A 24,657-nucleotide genomic window follows, 5' to 3' on the forward strand; every position below is an offset into this window, starting at 1 on the left:
GTATTCATGCATAAGTTTAACGTCCCATATAAAGGCCTCCTTGTTGCATACGGACTGGCGGAGCTCAGGGTTTACAGTGCAGTACTACTACCTAGTTTCACCCATTTATAGAGAGTGAATTCAAAGTACTATTTCCTCTGATGACCGCCCCGCCGGTTGAGGGGCTATTGCAATTTTTCGTGCTGGATGAGAGCCCTTAGTGATCCAATGTAAGCCGTAGTAAATCCGCCTCCAACCTAACTTTGGTATACTTTCTTACTGGCAATACATCTAATATATGTTTACATGTAATCTTCATCTAACTGTAGAGTTGTGAAATTCGTGTACAAAGAATACAGTTTGGAGAGTTCAAAGTTGATAATTTCATTATTGTACCTACCATGCAATTAAGTCTCCAACTATCTAAACCTCCGCCTCCCTCAACCCCCTTTTAAACCGATCAATTGCCCTAGCCTTTGTCTCCTTCCAATCCACATGCGGCTTGGGATACCCCAGTTTCTCAAACTCTTCTTTTGACAGTCTTGCATACGGCGCAAACACGGCCTTGCCTTTTACATCCTTGAGCTCAGGAACCCATTTCCTAATGTAATCGCCATCTGGATCATTCTTCTCAGCTTGCGACACGGGGTTAAACACAGTGTAGCTTGGTTCCCAGCCCTGTGTGTTGTTGGAGAGATCCCAGTCGATGAGGGTTTCGGCAAAGTAGCGTTCACCGCGGCGGTAGTCCAGAAGCAAGTTGCAGTAGAGATACGACGACACGTTCATACGCAGGCGGTTGTGCATGTATGCTTCAGCATTTAGCTGGCGCATGCCTGCGTCGATAAAGGGCTCGCCGGTTTGTCCCTTGCACCATTTTTCCCAGCCTTCCTTGTCGTCTTCCCATTGTACAGCGTTGAATTTGAGGTTCTGTGGCAGGTTCATGGATGTGTGTGGCACACAGACTGTGTGTTGTCGATATAGCTCGCGGAAAACGATTTCTCGGACCCAGCTGTAGACTCCGCTTGAGGCTTTGGATTCGGTGAAGTCGGTGCTGCCGCGGTTGTAGTCGACGACTTTGCGGAGAGCTTCACGCACGGAAAACATGCCTGCGCTGAAGTAGGCGGACATGCGCGATGTACTGTTTGCGGCCGGGTTGGAGCGTGTAGATGCATAATGGGAGATTTGTTTGAGAAATGAATCCATGCGTTTTACGCCTTCGGCATGGCCAGCCGGCCAAAGTTTTCGAATCCTCTTCTTCTCGTCTTCTGACTTGAATTGCTTATCTTTGGCGGGCTTGGGTGCTGGTGTGTCGAACAGATCCTTGAGCTCTTTCTTCATAGATGAAGGGTTCGCGGCAGGTGGAGGGCGTGTATCAAGGAGTTCGGGTTCTTCTCGCAATCTGCTGAGCCAAGCTTTGTGGTATGGCGTGAAGACCTTCATCGGCGATCCGGACGATGTGGTCATTGTACCGGGTTCAATCACGGTCTGGTCGTGGAAAAGAGAAACCTGGATATCTTTCCCAGAAGTCTTGACTAGCTTCAGATCTCGGCGCATCTCGTCAATCTCGTATTCGTAGTTGCCAAAGACGTGGGAAATTTTGTGATTCTTCAGCCACTCAACGGCGGTCTCCACAATCTTCTTTCTGTCTTTGCACTCTATGAAAACCAATGGTATGTTTAGCTCCTTGAGTTCTTTTTGCATTATCCTCAACCCCTCACACATGAAATCAACTCTTGCTGGACTGGTCCCATGCCATGATTCATCGGCAGGACAGTTGATGTAAAAGCACACCAGAGGTCTCTTGGCACTTGTAGCAAGCTCAGAAGCATGATGTAGTGCGGTATTGTCCTGGATTCGGAGGTCCTTGGGGTGGAACCAGTGAGCGACTTTTGTTACGTCTTTAACTTCATCTTGCGCGCCAAGTGCTTCCTGGACTTGATCGTAAGGGAGATTTTCATCAACCTGCTTTGCGCGTTTTGCAGACGTGTGACCGAGCTCGTCACGCTCGTAAGATGTTCTCTTCGACATATCAGTTTTGGTAGGCTTTTTGAGTGCAGTCCGATTTTGGAAACGCGTCGCGTGACTGATGGCGCGATTTGGTGGAAGCAGGAATCTGGTATGGTAGGCCGCAGTTCGTCTAGCAGCAGAGATTCGGACAGTATGCGATATGAAGGCGCTTCTAAAGGAATACATTGGCTGTGTTCCTAATACATGGTTGCGTCTTTGTACCTCTGTATGAGCAGATTTGCATGAGGGTCTCAAGTGGTGACGTCGACAGAACCGAACTATCCAGACTACGGCCGATTCAAGGCCACACCATGATGGGCAGCCGACATCGAACACCAATGGAGAGCATCGCTATCGCTGTTTCAGATGCAAGATCTGGGGATCTCCCTGGCTCCCGCTGCAGCATGCGATCTATATCCACTCCCCTGGATTTGGTAATGTCGTGCCTGGATAGCGCTGTAGGGGGTTTGTGGATATAAGGCACGCGACAGCCAGCAGTCCACAAACAACGGCTGATGTCGATGCCCATATCATGGATCAACTTCGCGCGGTGCAGACTTTGATCCCGGTAGAGCGCTAAATGTCTGATTGATGGAATGGCTGCAGAGAGGGTTTTCAGCCGCGAAAACTGGCAGGCTGCCCAGCCACGTCGTTTCCCACAACCACAATCGCCGCCGGCAATATACCCGCCTGGGGTGTGGGTCAAGGAAGATGTTCTCATTTTGTCTGACCAAGAGGCAGGAAAGTATGACGAATGGAGAAGCAGTCTATTGAGCACAACGGGGGGCGGTCCGTTTTCCAACCATGCGCCAAGCTACATGGCGTAGCTGTCAAACCAATCGCATGCCATGTGCTCGCAACGTGATGCCAAGACATTCCCGTTAACTGTCTGCCAGATCCCGAACAGGCAGCTCGGCAAGATGTTGATTGATGACATTGGCTCATAACCGGACCATCCCAGCGGACTGGGTGCTGGTCCATGGAGCTGGATGTGTTCTCTCGAGCAGTAAGATTGCTGGATTATCGCACGAGGGCGGCTGGACATGCATTCCTCTCCACAAACTAGCATCCCCGGGGGATTGAATGCAGTACCTGGTAGCTCAATATGCATGCCATGACTACGTAGGGTGTATTCCAGGAATCCGGCACCAGGTACCTACTTAGACTTATAAAAGTGCCAGGCACAGCACCTAATTCTTTTGCTTCATCGCAATCTTTGAGAGCCTTGTGTAACTGTTCATCTCTCAATCGCGTTCAATATGAAGTGCACATGCTCGGCTGTCGTGGCAGCAGCCCTTTTGGTGGGCTCTGTTTCTGCGCAGACATTCAGGAGACTTGAAGCTTGCCCGACGCTTGGTAAGTTTGTCTTCTTTTATGTGTACACTTGTCTATCTCAGCTAACTAAAAGACAGGCTGCGTATTCCCACCTGACCAGTTACGTACATCATTTATTAAGAATACTAAAGCTCACTTGCTAACGACAAGTCCAGGGCTGACTTCCTCGCTGGCCAATTCTTCGACATTCGACTTGAGGTGCACCAGCCCATCAATGGCTCCGAGGCCATTGGACTACCTCTAGATGAGCAGTTCACCTTTACTGTTGGAAAGAAGGGCGAAGAAGCAAAACCGGTGACCGAGTTCTTCGACCTCGAGGAGTCGAAACTCGAGAAATGGAACTTCACCTATTTTGAAGGTACGTAAGATATTTGAACGTGAACTTTCGAAACCGCTACATACATCCTGCATTTAAAGATGGAGCCCGATGAATTTCCATTGAAGAAGTTGTTTGTGTTGCACACAAAAGAACTTCAATGGTTGGATTTGAGCGTTTGCCGGGCGAAACGCCAGTCACGTGGTCAACGTCCTCAACCTTCTACCACCCGTCAAGATCGTCCTATTACTACCGTTTCGAAATAAAGATTGACAAAAGTACAGATCTGTTCGCTCGCGACGCCAAAAAGCCTTCCGTGGTCAATGTAGCCGCCAAGGCGTATCGTCGTATCGCCTTGTACGAGCCAGGAGAATACACGGCGACATTGCACTACAACAACGGGAGCAAGACCGAAGCCACATGGAGTGTACGTGACCTTTCCGAGGAGCGCAAGGCTAAAAATATCATTTTCTTCATCGGAGATGGCATGTCAACCGCCTCTATAACCGCGGCTCGTTCCCTTGGTCACAGGTCCATCAACGGAAAATTCCAAAGCACTTTGGCCATGGACAAGTTTCCCAGGGTCTCCCATTCAATGACGCACAGCTTATCGACTTTTATCACTGATTCTGCCAATTCTGCGGCTGCTCTGAACACTGGGCACAAAAGCTCCGTCAACGCCTTGAACGTTTATGGCGACTCGAGTAAAAACCCATTTGACGACCCTAAAGTTGAAACGATTGCTGAGATTTTCCACCGTCTGACTGGTGGACATATCGGTATCGTTTCTACTGCGTTCATTGCTGATGCTACTCCTGCTGCTCTGGTTGCTCATACTCGCCTCCGAAACCAGTATGGAGCCATCGTTGACACCTTCCTCAATGGGCTCCAGAACTACACCTGGACAAAGACCCCGATCGATGTGATCTTCGGAGGTGGAGGCGAACAGTTTTATCCTTCCGCGCTCGGTGGAGTCACCTACCAGGACAAGAATTACTATGATGAGTTCGCGGCTCAGGGTTACCAGGTTGTGCACAACCGCACTAGTCTCATGGCGGCCTCACCCGAAGAGAAGACCTTGGGCATTTTCTCAACGTCCAACATGGCCAAATGGCTCGATCGCAATGTTTACCGCAATAATCTTAATCAAACCCTTTCGCCAACTGGTGATAAGAAGCCCGCTCTCGACCAACCCGGCCTCAAGGAGATGACCCTCAAGGCCATCGATATTCTGGAAAGCCGCTCCGGCGACAAGGGCTGGTTCCTCATGTCTGAGGCTGCAAGCATAGATAAGATGCTCCACGCCCTTGATTCGTCCCGGGCTTTAGGAGAGTTGCTGGAGTTGGATGATACCGTGAAAGCCACCATCGAGCATCTCAACTCCACCAACTGCCTCAAAGACACCCTCATCATCGTCACCGCCGATCACGGCCACGGCTTCGACGTTATGGGATCAGTCGACACGCATTATCTTGACGCGCAGGAGGATGATCGCAGGAAACGCGATGCGATTGGTGTCTATGAGCAATCTGGTCTCTCTGAATACATTAACACTGGAAACTTAACCTATGGAGATTCGCATTTCCCCAGCAACTGGGATCCTCGCTACACATTCTACCAGGGTCTTACAGCTGCCCCGGATCGTCATGAGAACTTTAGGGTTACCAAGGACGGCCCCAGAAAGCCCGCTGTTGAGCTAGTGAAGGACAGCGACGATTTCTACGCCAATCCCAAAGACGGTAAGGGTGGCATCTTGGTCAATGGTACATTGCCCGTGGAGAACGACCAGGGCGTCCAGTAAGTTTTCTCTTTGCTCCTTAAAATCGAGGTTTTGCTAATGACCGACATAGCTCGCTTACCGATGTACCCGTTTATGCAATGGGCCCCTGCGAAGATCTGTTCCAAGGGACCTACAACAACATTGAAATCTTCTATAAAATGGCAGAGTGCTTCGGCCTTGGACGTGGGAAGCCATCTGAGGAGAAGTAGAAATTTGGGAAGCACCGCGCATAACGACGTGACGAAGACATCACGACCAACTGTGTAGTGGCGTATCTATGGTACATGTATTGAATTTGTAATCTGCAGGAAATCTATGGACTTGGCTTCCTACATGAATATGTCCTATTTTTGATGGACCGCAACTGCTTCAATCTGAGTGAAAACCAAACCTGGATTGCATTCCAGGGACCGTTTGAACATCACCAGATGGCCGATGTTCCGAAAAAGAGAATATGATCGAACAAAAACTCTCAGGCTTACCCGAAACACGAAGGAGAATATCCCGCAAGAAAGCCGCCAACAAAACAAGACACTCGTGTACCTGGTGTTGAGAGAGTAATTGTACCTCTACACACCCTCCAACTCGTCTTCATCATCGCCCTCGTCATCAACCTCGTTCTCGTCCTCATCCTCATCCTCGCTGCCTTGGCGGTCACCACCATCGTCTTCTTCATGAATATCTTCGAGACCTCGCAATTGTAAGGTAAAGGACTGTTTTTCAGGTGGAATTTCAACCTTAGGTAGTCGGACTAGAATAAATAAAGTCTTTTGTACAAGAATAACCTGCTCGGGGGATGATGCGGACGATCGTAGAGTGCGGAGGCTAGGAAGGCCAGGAGTCCAAGAACACCAAGGACGACCGAAATGCGCGCATGTCGTACAACGACTATCGTTGAGCTTGTCTTTTGTGCACGTCTTGTCGGGAAAGGATGACCAGTTCAAGTATGCTTGAACCAAACAGCAAGTGTCGCAAAATTTGCGATGTCCGACCATAGCGCTGCCAAAGTCGCCAAATTGGACGTTGACCCTGAGGCCACACTCTGGCTTCATCATGAGATTCTTGATCGCATCATCAGGGATGATGTCTCCAGGTAACATGAAGATTGGATCAGTTTTGCTGCGAAAGACAAACGTCTGGTTCATCATGTCTGTGTCGCACTGCATAACCCGTGCTTTTCCACGTATCTTGGGAATCCAGGCGTGGTGATGATTTTGCTCAGAGCCAGTGATCCATTGAAGGAATGCAATTCCTTTCATGTAGCTCTTAAAAGATCCCGGTACGCGATGATCTGCTAGCTCAACCGTATGTTCTGACTGAACATACATGTATCGCCAATTTCCTGAACCGACAGGATACTCCCATTCAATGCGGACGGCCCAGGAATTCGCTTGTTCCCAGTTTTTGAAGCGACCAATCTTTGGGAGTCGCGCCCATGCATGAGGATGCGCCGAACCGTTTTTTTCTAACTTCGATAGTTAGTTCGTAAGGCGATTTGGCAGCAGGTTCGTCCAATCCAGATCTTTTCGTCCTTGACACAGGGGAGTAGATGGTCATGAACGGCTTCCATTTGCGATTCTCGACGATCATTGTTCTGATGGCAGGTGACTTGACCGTTGGTCCTGTCATTACTTGGCGATCAGCACGTCGGTAAATGGCCGTGGGTACAATGGAATCTCCTTCCTTGACATCGACGTCTTCGCGTATAAGAGGAATTTCTCGCTCATCCTTCCATACTCGAAAATTGGAGAGCTGCAGTTTGCTTCGTACTGAATGCCACATGAGCCAGCCCCGCGTTGAAGCATTCCCTGCCATCTAGTAATGCGAAATACTTCGTTGGACATGTCGATCAAGTACTTGGCAGGCTCCAGGAAACCCAACAGAGACATGTCTTGGCTCTCTTGATTCAGTAACTCTGGTCGATACGTTCCCAGCATGCAAATGAACATTTGATCGACAAGAAAGTACAACCCGTACATGATCCTCCAAAGCACGGTATGGTGCAAGGAGGCGATGTCCGAGACGATCACATCTACCGGTTGCGTAGATACGGCCCTATGCCTCCGAATTGGCTTGACGACGGAGTCGCTAGGCAGAAACAAAGAGGGTCATGGATATACATGATGTACTATAGGAATGATTCCGCTCCTGGTCAAAGGAATGGACAGCCCGAACACCCACTCTCTCCGGAGGGACTCAGGAAGAACGTAAATCCTGTCATACACATATGTTCTGTATTCGAACTAATGAGCTTGCTACAATTTGAGTCTTTGGTCTACTCATCATCGCCACCATACTTCGCAATAAGACTTTTCATGATTCCTACTGCCCCACTGCGGTAACTTGCCCCAAACATCGCATAGTGGTTGAGGTGATGATACAGCTCATACAGTTGCACACGATCTTCATACTCGCTTACTGGCTCCGTTTTAGGACATAATTGATGGTATTCCTTCATGAAGCTGCCGCCAAAGCCGCCAAACATTCTCATGATGCCAAGCTCGAACTCACTGTGAGCATAGCAGGCCGATGAATCATAGATCACGTCTTCCACCTCTCCTTTATCGCTACCAATCATGCCCACGCTCGCGTTTCCGCTCCACAGATCCCCGTGAACAACCACGGGCGTTACTCGCTGGCCATTGTTCAGGTGGTCGTCGCCAATCAAACGAGGGACGACTCTGGCTGCAGTCTGCTCGACAAGCTTTCGCAGGTCATTGTCTTTTCTGCCGCGCTGCTCTGCATGTCGGATAATGAACATGAGGCGATTTTCGGCATAGAAATCTGCCCAGCTATCTTTGTAGCTGTTTTCCTGTGGAGTCTCACCACAGCATGTTGTGACAGGAAAACCAAACATGGGCATGTCGTGTCCATCTGGTATAGGGGCGGGTGTCGTGTGCAATTGCGCAAGCTTAGCTGCTAGTGATGTCGTCTTGGACGATCGGGATGCCGAAGAAGAGTTGAGATGGAGGAACTCAGTCACTAGAAACCATTTGGAAGGTTGCGCTTCGAACTGTCCGTAACCGAAAGACTGCGGACAAAGCGTAGGAACCACTTTGTGGATGGCCTTTAGAGACGCGTCTTCACCTTTTCGGGGTGCTGTCAGTCTACTTATTGACCAGCCTACAACCGCCATATGGGCCGCACACACCTGCAAACATAACTTCAGCCGCCTTTCCACTTCCCGTCTTCATGAAATATGCCTTTTCTGATCCATCGTCGAGCCGGGATACTATCTTGGATGTGGACGCAAAGCTGCTGCCCCCAACAGACGAAACCGTAGTCTTATCGGAGCTCAAGCCAAGAAGTTTGACAACTGCTGGATCGACCTTCATTATGGATGTGTTTTACTGAAGGGGATGGCGCGAGTTTGAACGTATCTCAGTGTGGGTATTAGAAGTTGGGATGTGGGGCCCTGAGTGACGTCAGCTACATTTCAATGCGATTAATGGGGTAACGTAGCTCATGGTTGAGCGGCCAAAGTGTGCATCGCTTGAAGCGCCAACCCTTTCTATATCCATTTCCAAAGTATCCCACTGTAAACATGTATACTCACGGCGCAAATATTAGTGTCTTGGTAGAGGCAAATTATATATACTAACTATATAGAAATAGAGAGTAGAGCTGTAAAGAAAGAGAAAGTGTCTAGAGTCTTGAAGAACACTAATGGCTCTTCGCGCTATTACTCGCTGTTTGCTCTGGTCATCTAGCCATGTGCTATGTGAACCCAAGATCCCTGACCGTAACCACGTGTAGCTCAAGCGGTGAAGCAGCCTAGTTGTCACATGTGTAGACCCAGAGACTGTTGCCTCGTTTGCCCTCAATATTGGCTCATGCTATTGTCTTCAATAGGTCGGGGACTGTTCGTTCAAGCAACTTCTGCCAAGAACCTGTTTCGCTAGATTTCCAACGCTTCTCGGTATTATTGGCTAATACATAACACGAGGAAGAGCCTAGAACTCTCCCAGATAATGTATAAGGGTATCTAAACGTTATAAAGGTAATGGAATATTAGTGGCACACGCATTGATGCAGGCCGTTGTATCAAGCGCTACAGTAGTCTTCACTCTGGTTGCAAACACTACCGAAAGCGTGCCAACGTGAAAGTGAATGACGAAAATAGCGAATTGGGCGGCAGGCAGCCAAAGATAGGTCACGGGAGGCTACAAGAAATGCCTTATTTGCGTTTGTAGTGACCTAATAACTTAAACATCTTCACGTGCGCATCTTCCATAATTGTTCCACTAGATATAGAGAGCATCAAGCTCTTTCTCTGCAACTTTCTCTGCACTCATCATCATTTCAGAGGTATACAATCATTACTTCCCCTACATATTTCCCGCTATACACATTGGACTGCACTTGGAAATATATCTTTCTCAAACACTATAAGATGGTCTCAAACTGCGACACTGCAAATATAGACTGCTCCTCTCTCTTCATTTCTCGTTGAAACGCTCCGTAATTTGTGGAAATATCTTTTGAGGCGTGACGTGAGTTACTTCTTTCTCTTTGATGAATGATCGTTCACTGACCCTGTTTCGCAGATCGATGAGTCTCACCATAGCCAAGTTAAGCTACGCAACGATACCAGACACGCTCAAAGTACGGACCCACCGAGCCGATCGAATTCCGTCATTTCATGGCTTGCCTCAAGTCCTAGGCGCAATATACGGGTCCATGTCTCTCTCGGTACATACTTGGAAAAACAGCAGCAAGAACCCGGAATATACACATGCCGAGTCAAGATAGATTTCGGAACAACCGATGGGGTCCCATACAAAAAAGGGATGCAGAGTCAACTTCTAGAGCTAAAAGAGACAAAGGGAATAGCCAAGGTGTTTATCTGAGGAGTTACTGAAAGAGCAGGTTTTACCAACTGCTGGGTCACAATATAGTTCATGGAAAGGCACCCTTCAGGCCTAACAATATAATCGCATGTTTCAACAGAAACGGTATTGCAACACTCCCAAGAGCCACCCGGCCAGGGCGGCAGCGTAAAGGCGAACCTTTGGTGGCAGCTGATAGGAGTTGTGCACATTCTGAAGAAAAGGCTAGAAGCGTTGGAAAAGCGACTTCGGCAATACGAAGAGCTGAAAGACGCAGGACATCCCAATGCCATGCAGGCATCTCGGGATGATGTCGATCACAGCATCATCCTCGCCGATGAAGTTGGTATCGGAAAGACAAACACTGCAGCCGCGTATCGACTCATGTTATCTGTCATGAAAGTTTATGTGCTTGGGTAGAAGAAGGCTGGTGGGTCTATTTGACGAGGGCAACAGTTGCCCTCACTTCACTCAATCACCGGTATCAAAGAAACTGGCCTTTATGAAATTCTTTCTTCTGGCCGACCATTCTCAGTTCGCGATTTATTTGCCCAAAGCCGATACCACCTCACGGATTTGTGGCCTTCTCGAGAAGTTGGATTATATCTTTGGGTTTCACAAGACCGGAAGCCAAGTAGGATGCCGCTGGGCATCCGCAATATACACTTGGAGAACAAACCATTTCACGATACGAAACAACACAAAAACTGCCATAGTAGCATGTGGTGATCTAATCCATAACTCTGCAATGCATAACACATAATGGTACTATATGTTCCTCCAGCTGCTGGGGGATGACGGACTATACTATCCGGAGGAAATATTTCCTGCAACGCGGAGTAGACTCATGCGGGACTCCATACGGCGCCAACTGCAGCTCACCGATATACCGAGTATGCAACAATACTTTATACGGTTTCTCTCCATATACAGACGTTACCGACATATGGAGTTGTGGAACCATCGTATCCATGGCTAGTTACTGGTGTTCTAATCGACCGGTAATGCTAGCAACCAAGTCAAGAAACATGTACATCCACGATAACCATTATTGCAAATAGCAAACGGAAGACACTAATAACCGTTCAACGTCCTGTTATCGATGGCGAAAAAGCACGGCTTCGGCGACCCTCGTAGTATATAGGACCGCTACCAAGTCCAGGTACAACCTTAGATTTATCCCCTATAGCATTAAAGTTGTCTTTGAGCTTCTCAACACTAGTTTCTCCGGGTCCGATATAGCGATTATTTCTGCCTATACTGCATAGGTAGCCACCTATCGATATACGCCGCACAACTTCATCAACTAGTGTCTACTAAAGGATAGGAGCAGTAATAAGTATCGTCTCAGCGCACAGCTAAACGAGATTGAGATCTTCACCATAGATAAGATGCAAAGGAGACCAGAAAGAAGCCCATATCCATTACAGCACCACGTCGAGCGATCTAGAATTCACTTCCGAGGCAACTCGCCAGCTTCTTGCTAATAGGCGCGGCTCCCAATAATCGAGCGATTTCCAAACTGAAGCCAAGCAAGTTCATGGGCTGCTCGCATCGAGTGGGAACATCTTGTCTGTTCGGAAAAATGGCGATTTATATATATTTAGTCAGGACATACATTTGAGCTGGCAGATCCTCGTGTACCAGGATCTCTCGGGAGGTATATAAAAGGATGATTTCCTATCAGGATCGTGTCTTGCAGACAGTGTGAAATGGCAATGGGGCCATATGCTATGGGAGTATACCCAGAAGAATTTCAAGAGCTCAGGGTTGAAGCTTGGCTCAAATGGTTGGGAAACGCATCGAGAAAGCCGAAAAGATGCTTCGTCTCTCTACTGTAGAGAAGGAGATGCACACGATGCACAATGAGAAGAGGCAGGACAAGTATTATGAAGGCAACAGCAAAAAGTAGTTGACAGAGCCCCTGTGGCGATTTTGGTGGTGCTCAGGTTGGACACGGCAGTTATTGCAAAACCTATTTTCTTTCCTGAAGCGTATTCTTCTGTAACATTTTGCGTAAGTAAGTATATTTCAGAAATATCAATCCAAAAATGACTTTTTGATTCAAATTCACAAGCATATGATGAGTCTTGATGGAGCAAGGCACAGTGATAAGCGGGCTATTGGTACTTTCGTATTTGAATACATTAATAATTATGCTGGCATCCTAGCTACAGCACCACACATGTTGGACTTCATTAAGCCGTATTTAATCCCCTTATATATATTCATGACCGGTCAACAAGCTCCCTTGTCCCTACAGAGGTCCCAAGGGTACCGGCACTGCCCATCAAACCCACGGCGCACATGACCTCCGAACGCCGTCAGTCGTTATCATCATTACTAGTACACTGTTGTGAGATAATTTGTCCCTCACAACTCTCTTTCCCTTGTAATCTCGGCCTGTTGACGTAGCTTGGGGGCGGTGGTGCTGCCTTGACTGCTTCCACTGGGATGCACACCCTGTTCCATATCAGCAGCCCAAAGGGCAGCACCGACAGTGTTGGTAAAGCAAAAGAAGATTCCGACAACGGGTACGAGCTCGAGAAGGACGGCAGGAACACCGAAGCTTGAAGATGTTAGTTGAATCTCTATCTAATCGTATCGGTCTACTCACCTGGTGTATGCAGCCTTGCGCTCCTCAATGAATCGCTCCTTCTCCTGCTTCTTCATCTGCTTGAGCTGGAAGTACCTGGCATGTGCGGTCGGACCAAACTTGCGTCCTTGGAGGATGACAAAGATAAAGGTACCAACAACGGGGATGAAGTTGAGCGGCAGGTACATGAAGTAGCGAATGATGGCCTTGGGGGTAAACTTTGCAAATGGCTTGCTGACTAACTTGCCTAGTTTTCCAATGGGATCACTTCCTGACTTGACCTGACGCTCGTTTGATACAAGTGCAGTTTGGTTTCGGCAGACCATTGTGCCATCAAAGGTGTCAATCAAGGCATCATCAATGAGAAAGTTCTTGCTCAAGACAGAGAATATGGTGGACGACTCGCTGAGAACAAGCAGAACAGTGGTGACAATGGCGAGAGGACCGTTGAAGAGGGTGAGAAGCGCAGCTTGTGGGACATAGGTGACAGCAAACATCATCACAGTCACGCCCAGACCGAGCGAGACGGTTGGGAGGAGCTTGGCAGCCAGAGGTTTCCATAGTGCTCGATGTGTGAAGAAGTAGGCGATGCCCTGACTTGGTGTTAATCTTGATAAGTGCTTTCGTGTTCCGAGTTCCGGATACAGACCTTGAAAGGATAGAGATAAGCGGCCGATCGGACAGCATCTGACGCCAGCTGCTTATACTGGTCAAAGTCTTCTTTTGCGACTTCCCTGACCTTGTCAGGGACTCTCAGTCTGGACTCGGACATGGTTGCGGTGGAGAAATCGGGGCGATTGGAGGAATTAGGGATTGTGCAAGGAAAATTGCGTCGTGATAGACATCAAGTCGCGTCGTCCAGCCATGGACGTGGTGGGGGAAGGTTTTGGTGTAGCTGGAACGACGTCATTATCACGTAGATGGATGGCCCAAGCTTCAGTTCCAACAACACGGGAAATTTTGCCAGCGGCCGTGTCCAACGGAAACGGATGAACAGGCACATGCTTTTGCTGTGAATTTCTGAGACGCGTTGCAAGTCCCACTTAATTGATATCATCGGTGGGTGGATTCGTCGAGGCAGAAGAGCATCAGGAAGATGGCGACATTGCAGGGTACGTCATTCACCCCCAGCTTTGACGTGTTACAGGGAACCCCCAGCAAAGTCCCTTGTGCCAGGTTAATCGCTGTCGCGCCCGCCTGGCCCGTGATGCTCATACGGATGGTAAACCAGAAAAATGCGCTGTCAAGACATTTGGCGGGCAAGACAATACGGTATACATGTCGATGCGGTGGCTTCTAGACCGTGGGCGCGGTACCCACTCTGGTTCTCGTGCCCTGTTTACGCGCAGCTGTGGCGGTGTATGCCGGGCTGGGTACCAGGGAACTGATGCAACATTAGATGAAAGCGGGAGTGGAGTTATGGCTAAGCTTTGCCCTACCCCACATTTCCATGCACCGAATTCGAACAATGACGCAGCCCAGGCCGCCTGCTAAGTCCCGCTACGATCAAACAGGCCAGGCCGGTGTAAAACCTTCCCTGGAGGGTCCAGTCGCAGGAGCCATGAGCCAACCTCCTGTGGCTGCGGGAGGCGTGGCACGGCAGCCGTAAATTAGACAAACGAGGGGAATATCACCAGATCAATGCCACTTGGAGACCCGCTTGACCAGGTTTCATTTCGCCCATCCAGGTTTCTTGCGGCGCTCGACACGCTTTGACGTGGGCATCCACAGTTTGCTGTGGCTGATCGCTCCACTGGCCATCGCCTCCTGGACATGTGTTCTTGATTGCCGTTTGTATCACGGACATAGACATGACGTATGGGAAGGCCTTGGGGGGTTCTTGCTGCTTCATCAGATACATATAAGAAGGCATCAGTCCCTTTGCTTTTCATCATCATCAACATCACAAACACAAACAACATCTCACAACAACAATCAACAACCTAATTCACACTTCCAATCATCTACTACTTTACATTACCCTCAGATCATACACACAACCGCAATCATGACAGGAATGATGGAGAAAGTCAAGGCCAAGGTCGATAATGTCATGCACAAGGACAAGACTCATGGTAAGTCACTTCAAGATTCACTTCTATCTTCTTTTGCTAACATTTCCCAGACGACCCCACCGGCCCTCACAGCTCACATACCGCCAACGCTGCTGACCCTACCGTGCACAACACCTCCACAACTCACACTGGCTCTACTGGCCTTACTGGCAACAGCCATAACACTCACGGCACCACAGGCTACAGTGACCCCACTGGCCCCCACGACTCTCACATGGCCAACAAGGCTGACCCAAGGGTCGACTCTGACCGTGTCGGCACTGCTGGCAACCTAGGATCCAACACCCACGCCACTCACGGAACCACTGGTACTCACGGAGTCACTGGTACTCACGGAGTCACTGGTACTCACGGAGTCACTGGTACTCACGGAGTCACTGGCACTCACGGAGTTACTGGCACCCACGGCTCAACTGGATACAGCGACCCTACTGGTCCTCACGACTCCCACATGGCCAACAAGGCCGACCCAAGGGTCGACTCTGACCGTGTCGGTACCGCCGGCAACCTGGGATCCAACACCCACGCCACTCACGGAACCACTGGTACTCACGGAGTTACCGGCACCCATGGTGTCACTGGCACTCACGGAGTTACTGGCACCCACGGCTCAACTGGATACAGCGACCCTACTGGTCCTCACGACTCCCGCATGGCCAACAAGGCTGACCCAAGGGTCGACTCTGACCGTGTCGGTACTGCTGGCAACATGGGAACTGGCAGCCACACAACCGGCAGCCATGGACTTACTGGCACCCACGGAACCACTGGCACTCACGGAGTGACTGGAACCCACGGTTCATCCGGATACAGCGACCCTACTGGTCCTCACGACTCCCACATGGCCAACAAGCTTGACCCCAGGGTCGACTCTGACCGTGTTGGCCCCGCTGGCAACAAGGGAAGTGCCGCCTATGGAACCAGCACCGGCACTGGCAACTTGGCTCACCGCGACAACGAGACTGGTGACCTGCCCAAGGCCCTTGTAGAGCCCTACTCCCAGGCTGAGCCTCACTCCTCCCTCCAGAATGGCCATCACACCACCGGTACCCACGGTACCACTGGCCTCCACGGCACCAACGGAACTCACGGTAGCAATGGTCTTCACAGCACCACCGGTACTACTGGTACCCACGGCACCCACGGTACCCACGGTACCACTGACGTCCACGGCAAGCCATCCATGATGGACAAGCTGAGTAAGTAGCCTCTGGCATTGCATTCAAGACATCCATATACTAACGTCTTCTAGACCCCAAGAAAGACGCTGACTTCGATGGAAAGGCCGGAATAATGGACTAAATACAGTCTCGTCTCCTGTATACATGTAAGATTGTAGACAAGAGGGTCCCATTGAGCGACGGGTCACCTCCAGACATGGTTTCATGACATGACTTTCACGAATACCCCCTATATTACCTTAAAACCAGCTGTATAAATAGCTTGAATCAATCGTAATATTACTATCCATTGCTTTTTGCTCGAATCATCTAGCCTATCAGTGACGCATTGCCTATATGTTAAATGATATCATCCTTCAACAACAACAACAATATCCTTGGCCTCCGCCATCTTCACCATCTCCGCCCTATCCTCCGCACTCAAACTACTCGTCTTAGCCGCCTCCTTCCACTTTTCCACCTGCCCATACTGCTCCTCCCCCATCTTCCCCTTCAACAGCTTCAACAGCTTTGGCGCAAACTTCCCCGTAGCATACACAACGCCATCGTAGTGCCGCGCGAACAAGACAATTACCAGCATCAAAAACAGCACGGGTCCATCCGACGCTTTTTGCTTCTGTAACCGCCTCAACATGTCGTCTAGCATACTTTGTTTTGCAACTTCCAGACTCGCCTCCGACGGTGCAGGAATACCTTGCTTCTTTGCAAATTTCTCCAGCGCAGATGTGATGCCGCTGATGTCCATTGTCTTTGCCGTATCAAGGATACTAGAAAATCGAGCAATGTTCTTGCGCGTCTTGCGACTTAGTACGAGTCCCTGTGCGCGTGCTTTGGCGATCGTGTCCGGGATGAGGTCTTTGTGTGCGTAGGTAGCGAGTAAGTCAGCGAGTTGGTCGTGTAGTTTTTGGTCAGATATATGGCCCAGACCTGTCCTGTAGACTTGGAAGCGCGCGAGGATGCGGTCGGTCCAGTAGGTTGCAAAGTCTGCTTCGTTTGGTGTCTCGAGAGATGTGAGGGTCTGAAGGAAGGTTTCTTCGAGGAGTTTCTCCACAGGCTTTTCGTCGGCGAGGAAGCGCTGGACGAGACATAGTTTCGGTATCGAGGCTCGGACTCTGTCGCGGTTGAATTTTATGTCGTCGGTTCTTGTGGGGTCGGCGCGGAGAAGCTGCCATTGGGATTCTGCGTCTGCTTTTGCGTATTCCGATAGCTCATCCAGTGCGCAGGTTCGCCGGGCTTCGGTGAGGATCAAGTGACCAACGCGGACGATTCTTTCTTCTTGAGGTCTTTCGGAGAATGCGTTGACGACAGAATCTTTGACTTTGGCGACTATCGGATCTATGATAGCTGCAGGCAGACATGGGCCAATTAATTGTGCGACATCCAATGTAGAGCCTTCTTGGGCGAGTATCCGTATGGAGTTTTGCTCAATCTGCGCTATCCATGGCTTTGACACAGCAAAAGAGTCCAGTACATCTACTTCTTCAATGTCCTTGAAGTAAGATACTGCGTCTTCATAGGTTGGGACTAGCTCTGAGTACTCTGCGGCAAACTGTTTTAGATCCAAGCACTCCAGCGTACCGCTTTTCAATTCCTCGACTGTTGCGTTGCGTTTTGATTCTACAAGTTGCTTGGGTGTGCAGACTACACGGTTGGGGTCTTGCTCGATAGTAACTTGGGATGTGAGGTTTTCGGACTCTAGTGCCTTTTCTAAAGTCCGGAATATGAACCATGCCGGTGGACTGCCAGGTAAATCTTCTGGCAAGATGGTGATGGTTCTTTGAAGTGTCAATGGCCTAGCCTCTGGCGATGAAAGTTTTACTTACTGTAGTTCATTGAGTGCCTGCTTGACTCGACTAGTAATATCTCTGGAAATATCTTCCTGGTAAGCCCCTGTACATACAAAACCATCTATGTTTACAATATCGTGGGTTTGGTCTGCAAGTAAGGCGTCAAGACTTTTGGGCCATATGTCATGTTGGGAAACCAAATCGGTCTTGGAGTGCACTCCTGAAGAGAGCAAATCGGCAAGTTTTTGCTGTAACGCATCTCGCTCATCAGCGGGAATGACCTTTTCTTGATCTGCGCTTAAGAGGCACAGTTTTGGATGGCTCCGCGCAAGTTGGTGTACAAGAGTTGTGCTTATATCCAGATCGCTAGCCAATTCAAATATTGGAATTCGTTCCGTCTCTGCAAACGAAATCAGTGAAATTCCTCAACTAAAAACTTAAAAATTCACCTCTTGTTACACGACTTCGAAACTGTGCCTGGGCAAACTGAAGAGTAACGAAACCATTACCGCTGGAGGCTAGGGCAAATTGTGGTATAAACTCTGCGCTAGTCTGCGGGGGAAAGAGGGAAAAAATGCTCTTCACATCGTTTTCAGTGAACATGCTGACTCCACAGATAAGACTAAGATTTCCAAGTTTCTGGGGCAGTGCCTCTATGTTTTCAGGATCTTGCGTATAGGAATGCGCCGCTTTTTTGTCTAATGCGACAAAGAATGAGTGCAATTGAAGAGTTTGTCCTGGTGCGGTAATGCTGCGGACTGGCGCGGAAGAGGCAAATCTATGTAGGAATGAAAAAGACTGGATTTGCAGTAGTTTTGAAGGATTAGTAAGTTGAACCAAGTGTTTGTCCTGTGATTCGACTTCTAGAAGGTGAATGATGGAGGGCGGAGGCAGCGTGACGCTGATTGGTGCAAAACAAGCGGCGCCCGGATGAACATCGGAATTTGGGCGCAACCTCATCGTCGGCCCATTGACTTTGATAGTGACGACAAGACCACCCACCGCCGTCATGTCTCAATTCCGCGCGGCCAAGCTCGACATTGGCTGTTTTACGAAGATCCGCAACATTCGTGACCACACGAAGCGCAAGGTGTACTCTGAGAATGAGCCAGAGCGGTGCGCATAACCACCTCTCCAAATATCTTCCACGACTGATGGCAGTATAGACAAGCACTCCGCTACATAATCCGCAATACTACGCTCCCGCAACGAGTCCGCGCGCAGGCCCAGCTTCAATTGTCGGAAATGCACTGCTACACACGCTTCACACAGATCAAGAACCGATGTATAATGGGAGGCAAAGGCCGTGGTGTTTTCAGTGACTTTAGGCTCGGAAGGGTACGTAGACGGTGCAGTCAACGTTAGGCCTCAAGTTAACATTTCGGCAGTATCAATTCCGTGTCAATGCGCTCGCGGGGAATCTACCAGGTGTGAAGAAAGCAAGCTGGTAGAGAGGATGTGTGGGAACATGTATAATATTATGACAAGGCAATCGGACATTGGGTGGTGTACTTGCGTATAAGGCACCCGGGCTATGAAAATGGTTTTCTGGTTCAAAGTCGGCACGTAACTGATTGCTCTCTCTCTCTCTTTCTCACCTCACGTGCTAGTCGGGTTGCTCATTTCACTGTTTGCTCTTGCCGTATTTAGCAGATACAAACCGCTACAGGCCACCAACAGTAAGGCCTTTCCAACAGTTCAGCTATCCTGTTCCTCCTCAGATCGCTCCAACTCATCTGCAATCTCATCTATTGCCAAGAAGCAGTATCAACATGTTTCGGCGTGTAGAAAACACCATGAAGGCGGATCCGTCGTTCCCTGCCGACCTCAAGCAACTTGGCTTCTTTATCAACGACACAGGTCATATACGCATGATCGATGCACCAGATAAGGCTCATACCTACAATGCCACCAACAACGAGCGTGTCAACGAGCTCCGCTGTGAGGCTATGCACGGTAAGTTCGATGGCAGACATGACTTGGAGTATATCTGACATACCACAGCTTGCCAGCGAAGGGAAGTCGAAGCACGACTATCTCGCCTGGGAATCAACCGCATCTATCTTCCACAGTACACTCTAGAGAAGCCCAACGGACCGAGCATACCTATCCTTGCTCCTGATCCTGAGACGCTAAAGACACGCAAGCAAATCATTGTACTCATCAACGACACTCAACAAGACCTAGGCATCTTATCATACTCACAACTATCTCGAGACCTCGGTATCAACGGCGGATCTGTCATCAACTTCGCCAAGCAGATGATCAAGCGCTCCTGTGCAAACAACACTGACGAACAAACCGCCACCATCTTCAAAGACAACTACGAGCTCGAAGACAAAAGCACCGCACCCAGCCTGCTCATCCTAAACACATCCCAACTCCTCTACTCCCACAAACACAAGCAAGCCATGACTCTCCGCAGCTGGTCCGCCATGCCACGCAAATCCATCGCCCACGACATGATCCGCATCCACTCTTCCAACTCCCTCGCGGGCCACCTCACCCCAAAAGACCACATCAAAACCATCTTCGACGAGCTCCTGTACAACCCATCTCGCATCGCCGCCGACGCCGAACTCTGCATCATCGGAATAGAAAATAGCACCGAGGCCCTCCTCTCCATCCTCGCCGAAGATTGTAAGTAAACACACACACACCCCGATTATCCCCCCCCCCCCCCTTTCTCATATTAACAATTGTCATGTGTCAGTTGAAAAATACAGCCCCCGTATCACGGCCATAGCCCTCCTCCACTGCACCCTCGACGCCTCGCAAATCACACATGCAGGCCTCCGCACTTTCCTGCATCAGCGCGCGCGCCAGTGGCGATTCAACGATGCCACGACTAACCCGCTGCACTGCACTGATATGCCCAAACTGCACCACGGTCACGCTGTCGGGGAAAACGATGAGATAGAGGTAGGACGGGCTTCTGGCACTCAAGTCCCGTGTCCTACGTTCGCGGGCGGTGATGGTGCGCTGGGGGAAGATGTGTTTATTGATGCTGCGGTGCAAGATGCGGTGCTAGCTTTCTTTGAAGAGGCAAGAAACCGAGGTGCGGTTTTGGGTGAGAAGATGAGTGAGGGTCGTGGTTGGAAGCCACAGGTTGAAGGGCCGCAGGTGGCTTTTGCGGGGACGATGGTGGATAGTGAGTTACTCAAGGCGGCGGGATTGATGGAGTGAGAGACCAAGTAAGGATGGGATGGATCTTTTCTTTTGTTTGCAAATATGGGATGTGGATGGAGGGTGCTTAGGTATAGTGAATTGGTCATGCAGGCCATTTACTTCATTTCTGTACATGAGTGGTTTTGCTTTATCTGATCTTTGCTCACTGTGAAAGGTTATGGTGCTTATTTGTGTAATGAAAAAAAAGTATTCGAATTCGTAAAAATCCCCCGTGATGCTTGAGAGAAGAAGGACGTATTTGAGCATTACGAATCAATAATCATAACTTTGCATAATCAGACATCGTGGAGTTCAGTCCCGCTTATCGTTGTCTTCGGGCCTATGCTCTGTACTCAACTGTACAAATACACATATTAGCTTGCGTTCACAAAGTCTCATCATTGAGATAAAAGACATACCTGATTCCCGTTGTAAAACTGCTGGGGCTCTCTGCCCCTTTGATCAGCCAGTGTGCGTACTCGAAAGCCTGGATTATTGGGAGTATCGTGCTGAGGTTCCTGGCTAGTTCTAGAACCCACGGTGTGACCACCACCAGGCCGGTGTTGCTGTTGCGAAGATGACGATGATGCACCTTGCGAGCCGTACCCTATAGCAGAACCAATTGTGTTGCTCACAAAGCCGACTGTCGAGGCCAGCAGCCCAAATGCGCCACCTACAAGGCCCGTAGCGGCTCCTACGACGCCGCCTTCTGCCCCCGAGTACGCCTCTGTGTATCCTTTTACTGGAACAAGGACTAGAGTCGCGCTGGGTGCAAGGTCAATGTCGCCTAATGATTGACTTTCGTCACCCGCCGAGAGCTCGCGGCTTGGCTGAGGTGCAAGGATGTGGCGAAAGTAGTAAGGAGGAAGCTGCTTGTGGTTGATGTTTGCATCGTCTTGAGAGAGCTTAGAAAACTCCAAATCTATCCATTTCCTCACTTCTTCCTGCAGTGTGGCTTCGCGTGGAAATGTCGAGCGTATCGTGCGCCCGTCGAATAACCGCACATTCAAATTGACGTGCTTTGCCCGTGACCCCCTTGAAGACGATGTTGTTGTGTGCGGTGGAGGCGATGTTTGAGCTTCCTTGTTTCGCTCCTTCTCCCGTTCTGCTTTTCTTGCTTCTGCTTCTGCCCTTCTTGCTGCCTTGTCTGCCTCTATTCGTGCCTTTACACGTGCCAATTCCTCTGCTTCTTCTTTCTTCTTCTTCCGTAAGGCATCGCGAGCTTCTTGCTGTGCTTTGTTTGTAGACGCAGACGAAGTGGATTTCGATGTCGACGCTGATGCCATCCTTTGCTTGCCTTTTGCGTTCGCTGACGGTGGGGGCGCAGCTGCGGGTTCAGCTTGTGTGGGTGTGTAGGGTTCTTCGGGCCCGTACAAATCGTCCTCAGCGGCTGCAGTGTTGTAACTACTGGATGAGTCTAGGGTACCGGCCTGTGGTGGTGACGTTGGTGCTGTATTGGAACCCGGAATGGGGTTGGCTCCGAGCACTCGTCTGATGGAGTTGATAAACTCATCCTTGGTGACGTGACTCTTGAGTTGTATTTGAAGTTGCCCGTTGTGTATAACGACAAAGGTGGGAATCTCTGAGAGATCGGAGAAGGCGGCGAGGAATCCAGCCTCGGTGGAGCCTGCTTCAAGTCGCAAGACAACAGCCTTTTGAGCGAGGAGGCTGGAAAGCTGGGCAAGTGGTCAACACGTGCATGTCAGAGTACGCCGGGAAATACCCAAGCCAGGCAACTTACCCATCCACTGGTCAGCCACTCTTCTTCCCATTCCTTGCTCGTGGCTCCGTCGTCTGTTCAGGTGGTTAGTGTGATCTCCACATCCCGAGTGGACAGAGTTTCCTCAAATACCTCGCACAAAGCAAGCGACGAGCTTTTGTTCCTTGATGGCAAGGGCAATACCGCTCTGTAAAGTTCCTTCATGGAACATGATTGCAAGAGGGTGTAGGCAGAGGGGCGGGTGTTTGCGGGGAAAGCTAGGGGAAGCGCGCTGGAACAAGGATGTGTGCCTGCGCCTCCAACCTCCAACATGGCCGGTACCGAGGCCAAACGGTCGCGTACATGTCTTCACATGATTCATCACAAAACAGGCTTCTGTAGAAATATTTTTGGCAAAGTTCAAAAAAGGAAAGCTCATGCAATAAACTGATCTACTGGAAATGCTAAACCCAGTTCCTGTGAATCCTCCACGCCCAAGAAGAGTAATGCAGCAGAAAAAGCCAATGCTAGACTCCTGATATTCAACTGCAGCGTATTAAAAGATGCTGCGAAGCAAATGCTATTCGTGCAGATGGACGCATATGCCGGCATGTCGGTCGCCTCCTTGTTCGCCAGTGACGTCTCCAAAAGCGATGTCCACCCTGTCTCCTGTGTTTGGTATCCAGATGATATCACTCCCATACGTTAATCCTCAAGTAAGTTGTAGAGATGATCTACGAGCATATTCAATCTTCTGATCTTTGTGCAATTACGCCAAAACATGTCTCGGCTTGACGCTCCACTCCGCCTCTTTATAGAATGGTGCACTTCTTCTTGTTCTTTGCCGCCGACGGTGGGGCACGGGGACTGAGGACGGCACTAGGGAAAAAAAGTTAGCGGTGAGGCGTGGGCAAGGGGATGGGGTAAAAACGCACCGGATCGCCTCGTCAAAAACACTCTTGAGGTTGCGCTGTGTGAGCGCAGAGCATTCCAGGTACTTTTGCGCCTTGATTTCCTTTGCGACCATGACGGCCTGCTCATATTGGATGGGCGCCATCTTCTTCTGCCTTAGCGACTCCTTTGTGGCCTCGTCGTCCCGCAAATCAAGCTTTGTGCCGACGAGGATGATTGGTACGCCAGGCGCGTGATGGTCAATTTCGGGGTACCACTGACGTCAAGTTAGCAACAAGCGCGACAGCTGGGATAATGATAAATTTTGATGATGGAGTCAGCTGTGCCTTACCTTTGCCTTTACGTTGTCGAATGAGGGAGGGCTGACGATGGAGAAGCAGATGAGGAAGACGTCGGTCTGAGGGTAGGAGAGCGGCCGCAGCCTGTCGTAATCCTCCTGTCCGGCGGTATCCCACAGTCCCAAGCTTATTGGCTTTCCATCCACCATGACATTTGCAGAATAATTATCAAAACTAGGCGGGTTAGCTCATGGAAGCGTGGAGGAGGGCGGAGGGCAAACGTACACTGTAGGAATGTACTCGCCGGGGAAGGCGTTGGTCGTGTACGAGATGAGAAGACATGTCTGGGACAGGCAATCAGCATGCGGCCTCAGCGATGGACGACGAAGGGGGCAGAGTTTCTTACTTTGCCAACAGCACCGTCGCCTGTGACGACGCACTTGAGGGATTGGGTTGCAGGTGCAGCCATGGTGTGGGTTGCAGGTGCAGGTGCAGGTGCAGCGTCGTCTGATTAGAGTTGGTTACGACCCTGCTCGGCGGAGGCAATGGGGCGGGCTCGGGAGATGGAGAAGCGAAGGGCGGAGCTCAGAGACCCTGCAAGAAGATGGGTCAGGCGGTGTCGTGAGGCGCAGACTATGAGGGTGGGAGAGTATATGGGTGTGTGGTGTAGTGTAGTGTGGTGTGGAAGAGAGAAGGACGCACCGTTGGGACAGGT

The 24,657-nt window shown here is 49.9% G+C and overlaps 12 protein-coding genes across 12 annotated transcripts; 4 read left to right on the top strand and 8 right to left on the bottom strand.

The window, feature by feature from the left end:
* Positions 1-402: 402 nt before the first annotated feature.
* On the bottom strand, positions 403-2,007 carry COCVIDRAFT_109729 (hypothetical protein; the record flags this gene model as incomplete). Its single annotated transcript, XM_014697172.1, has 1 exon — positions 403-2,007. One exon carries the CDS (start codon positions 2,005-2,007, stop codon positions 403-405), a length of 1,605 nt encoding a protein of 534 aa, XP_014552658.1.
* Positions 2,008-2,703: 696 nt separating this feature from the next.
* On the bottom strand, positions 2,704-2,862 carry COCVIDRAFT_109659 (hypothetical protein; the record flags this gene model as incomplete). The annotated part of the gene is made up of 1 exon (XM_014697173.1): positions 2,704-2,862. One exon carries the CDS (start codon positions 2,860-2,862, stop codon positions 2,704-2,706), a length of 159 nt encoding a protein of 52 aa, XP_014552659.1.
* Positions 2,863-3,245: 383 nt separating this feature from the next.
* COCVIDRAFT_29991 (hypothetical protein) lies at positions 3,246-5,626 on the top strand (the record flags this gene model as incomplete). The annotated part of the gene is made up of 5 exons (XM_014697174.1): positions 3,246-3,342; positions 3,399-3,420; positions 3,477-3,679; positions 3,922-5,434; positions 5,488-5,626. 5 exons carry the CDS (start codon positions 3,246-3,248, stop codon positions 5,624-5,626), a joined length of 1,974 nt encoding a protein of 657 aa, XP_014552660.1.
* Positions 5,627-5,986: 360 nt separating this feature from the next.
* On the bottom strand, positions 5,987-7,232 carry COCVIDRAFT_29992 (hypothetical protein; the record flags this gene model as incomplete). Its single annotated transcript, XM_014697175.1, has 2 exons — positions 5,987-6,835; positions 6,888-7,232. The coding sequence occupies 2 exons, from the start codon at positions 7,230-7,232 to the stop codon at positions 5,987-5,989; spliced, it is 1,194 nt and encodes a 397-aa protein (XP_014552661.1).
* Positions 7,233-7,692: 460 nt separating this feature from the next.
* On the bottom strand, positions 7,693-8,752 carry COCVIDRAFT_41206 (hypothetical protein; the record flags this gene model as incomplete). The annotated part of the gene is made up of 2 exons (XM_014697176.1): positions 7,693-8,504; positions 8,569-8,752. 2 exons carry the CDS (start codon positions 8,750-8,752, stop codon positions 7,693-7,695), a joined length of 996 nt encoding a protein of 331 aa, XP_014552662.1.
* Positions 8,753-12,619: 3,867 nt separating this feature from the next.
* COCVIDRAFT_41207 (hypothetical protein) lies at positions 12,620-13,614 on the bottom strand (the record flags this gene model as incomplete). The annotated part of the gene is made up of 3 exons (XM_014697177.1): positions 12,620-12,815; positions 12,864-13,435; positions 13,492-13,614. The coding sequence occupies 3 exons, from the start codon at positions 13,612-13,614 to the stop codon at positions 12,620-12,622; spliced, it is 891 nt and encodes a 296-aa protein (XP_014552663.1).
* A 1,236-nt stretch (positions 13,615-14,850) lies between these two features.
* COCVIDRAFT_41208 (hypothetical protein) lies at positions 14,851-16,219 on the top strand (the record flags this gene model as incomplete). Its single annotated transcript, XM_014697178.1, has 3 exons — positions 14,851-14,917; positions 14,968-16,116; positions 16,170-16,219. 3 exons carry the CDS (start codon positions 14,851-14,853, stop codon positions 16,217-16,219), a joined length of 1,266 nt encoding a protein of 421 aa, XP_014552664.1.
* A 228-nt stretch (positions 16,220-16,447) lies between these two features.
* Positions 16,448-18,488, bottom strand: COCVIDRAFT_29996 (hypothetical protein; the record flags this gene model as incomplete). Its single annotated transcript, XM_014697179.1, has 3 exons — positions 16,448-17,873; positions 17,922-18,285; positions 18,335-18,488. The coding sequence occupies 3 exons, from the start codon at positions 18,486-18,488 to the stop codon at positions 16,448-16,450; spliced, it is 1,944 nt and encodes a 647-aa protein (XP_014552665.1).
* Positions 18,489-18,894: 406 nt separating this feature from the next.
* On the top strand, positions 18,895-19,336 carry COCVIDRAFT_109715 (hypothetical protein; the record flags this gene model as incomplete). The annotated part of the gene is made up of 3 exons (XM_014697180.1): positions 18,895-19,001; positions 19,052-19,223; positions 19,274-19,336. 3 exons carry the CDS (start codon positions 18,895-18,897, stop codon positions 19,334-19,336), a joined length of 342 nt encoding a protein of 113 aa, XP_014552666.1.
* A 321-nt stretch (positions 19,337-19,657) lies between these two features.
* COCVIDRAFT_109654 (hypothetical protein) lies at positions 19,658-21,071 on the top strand (the record flags this gene model as incomplete). Its single annotated transcript, XM_014697181.1, has 3 exons — positions 19,658-19,841; positions 19,890-20,525; positions 20,599-21,071. The coding sequence occupies 3 exons, from the start codon at positions 19,658-19,660 to the stop codon at positions 21,069-21,071; spliced, it is 1,293 nt and encodes a 430-aa protein (XP_014552667.1).
* Positions 21,072-21,365: 294 nt separating this feature from the next.
* Positions 21,366-22,984, bottom strand: COCVIDRAFT_109731 (hypothetical protein; the record flags this gene model as incomplete). Its single annotated transcript, XM_014697182.1, has 4 exons — positions 21,366-21,410; positions 21,473-22,729; positions 22,795-22,847; positions 22,906-22,984. 4 exons carry the CDS (start codon positions 22,982-22,984, stop codon positions 21,366-21,368), a joined length of 1,434 nt encoding a protein of 477 aa, XP_014552668.1.
* A 580-nt stretch (positions 22,985-23,564) lies between these two features.
* On the bottom strand, positions 23,565-24,411 carry COCVIDRAFT_19315 (hypothetical protein; the record flags this gene model as incomplete). The annotated part of the gene is made up of 5 exons (XM_014697150.1): positions 23,565-23,631; positions 23,688-23,920; positions 23,996-24,176; positions 24,228-24,286; positions 24,349-24,411. 5 exons carry the CDS (start codon positions 24,409-24,411, stop codon positions 23,565-23,567), a joined length of 603 nt encoding a protein of 200 aa, XP_014552636.1.
* Positions 24,412-24,657: the final 246 nt, after the last annotated feature.

The sequence above is a fragment of the Bipolaris victoriae genome (genome assembly GCF_000527765.1).
Source record: "Bipolaris victoriae FI3 unplaced genomic scaffold scaffold_104, whole genome shotgun sequence".
Taxonomy (NCBI): domain Eukaryota; kingdom Fungi; phylum Ascomycota; class Dothideomycetes; order Pleosporales; family Pleosporaceae; genus Bipolaris; species Bipolaris victoriae.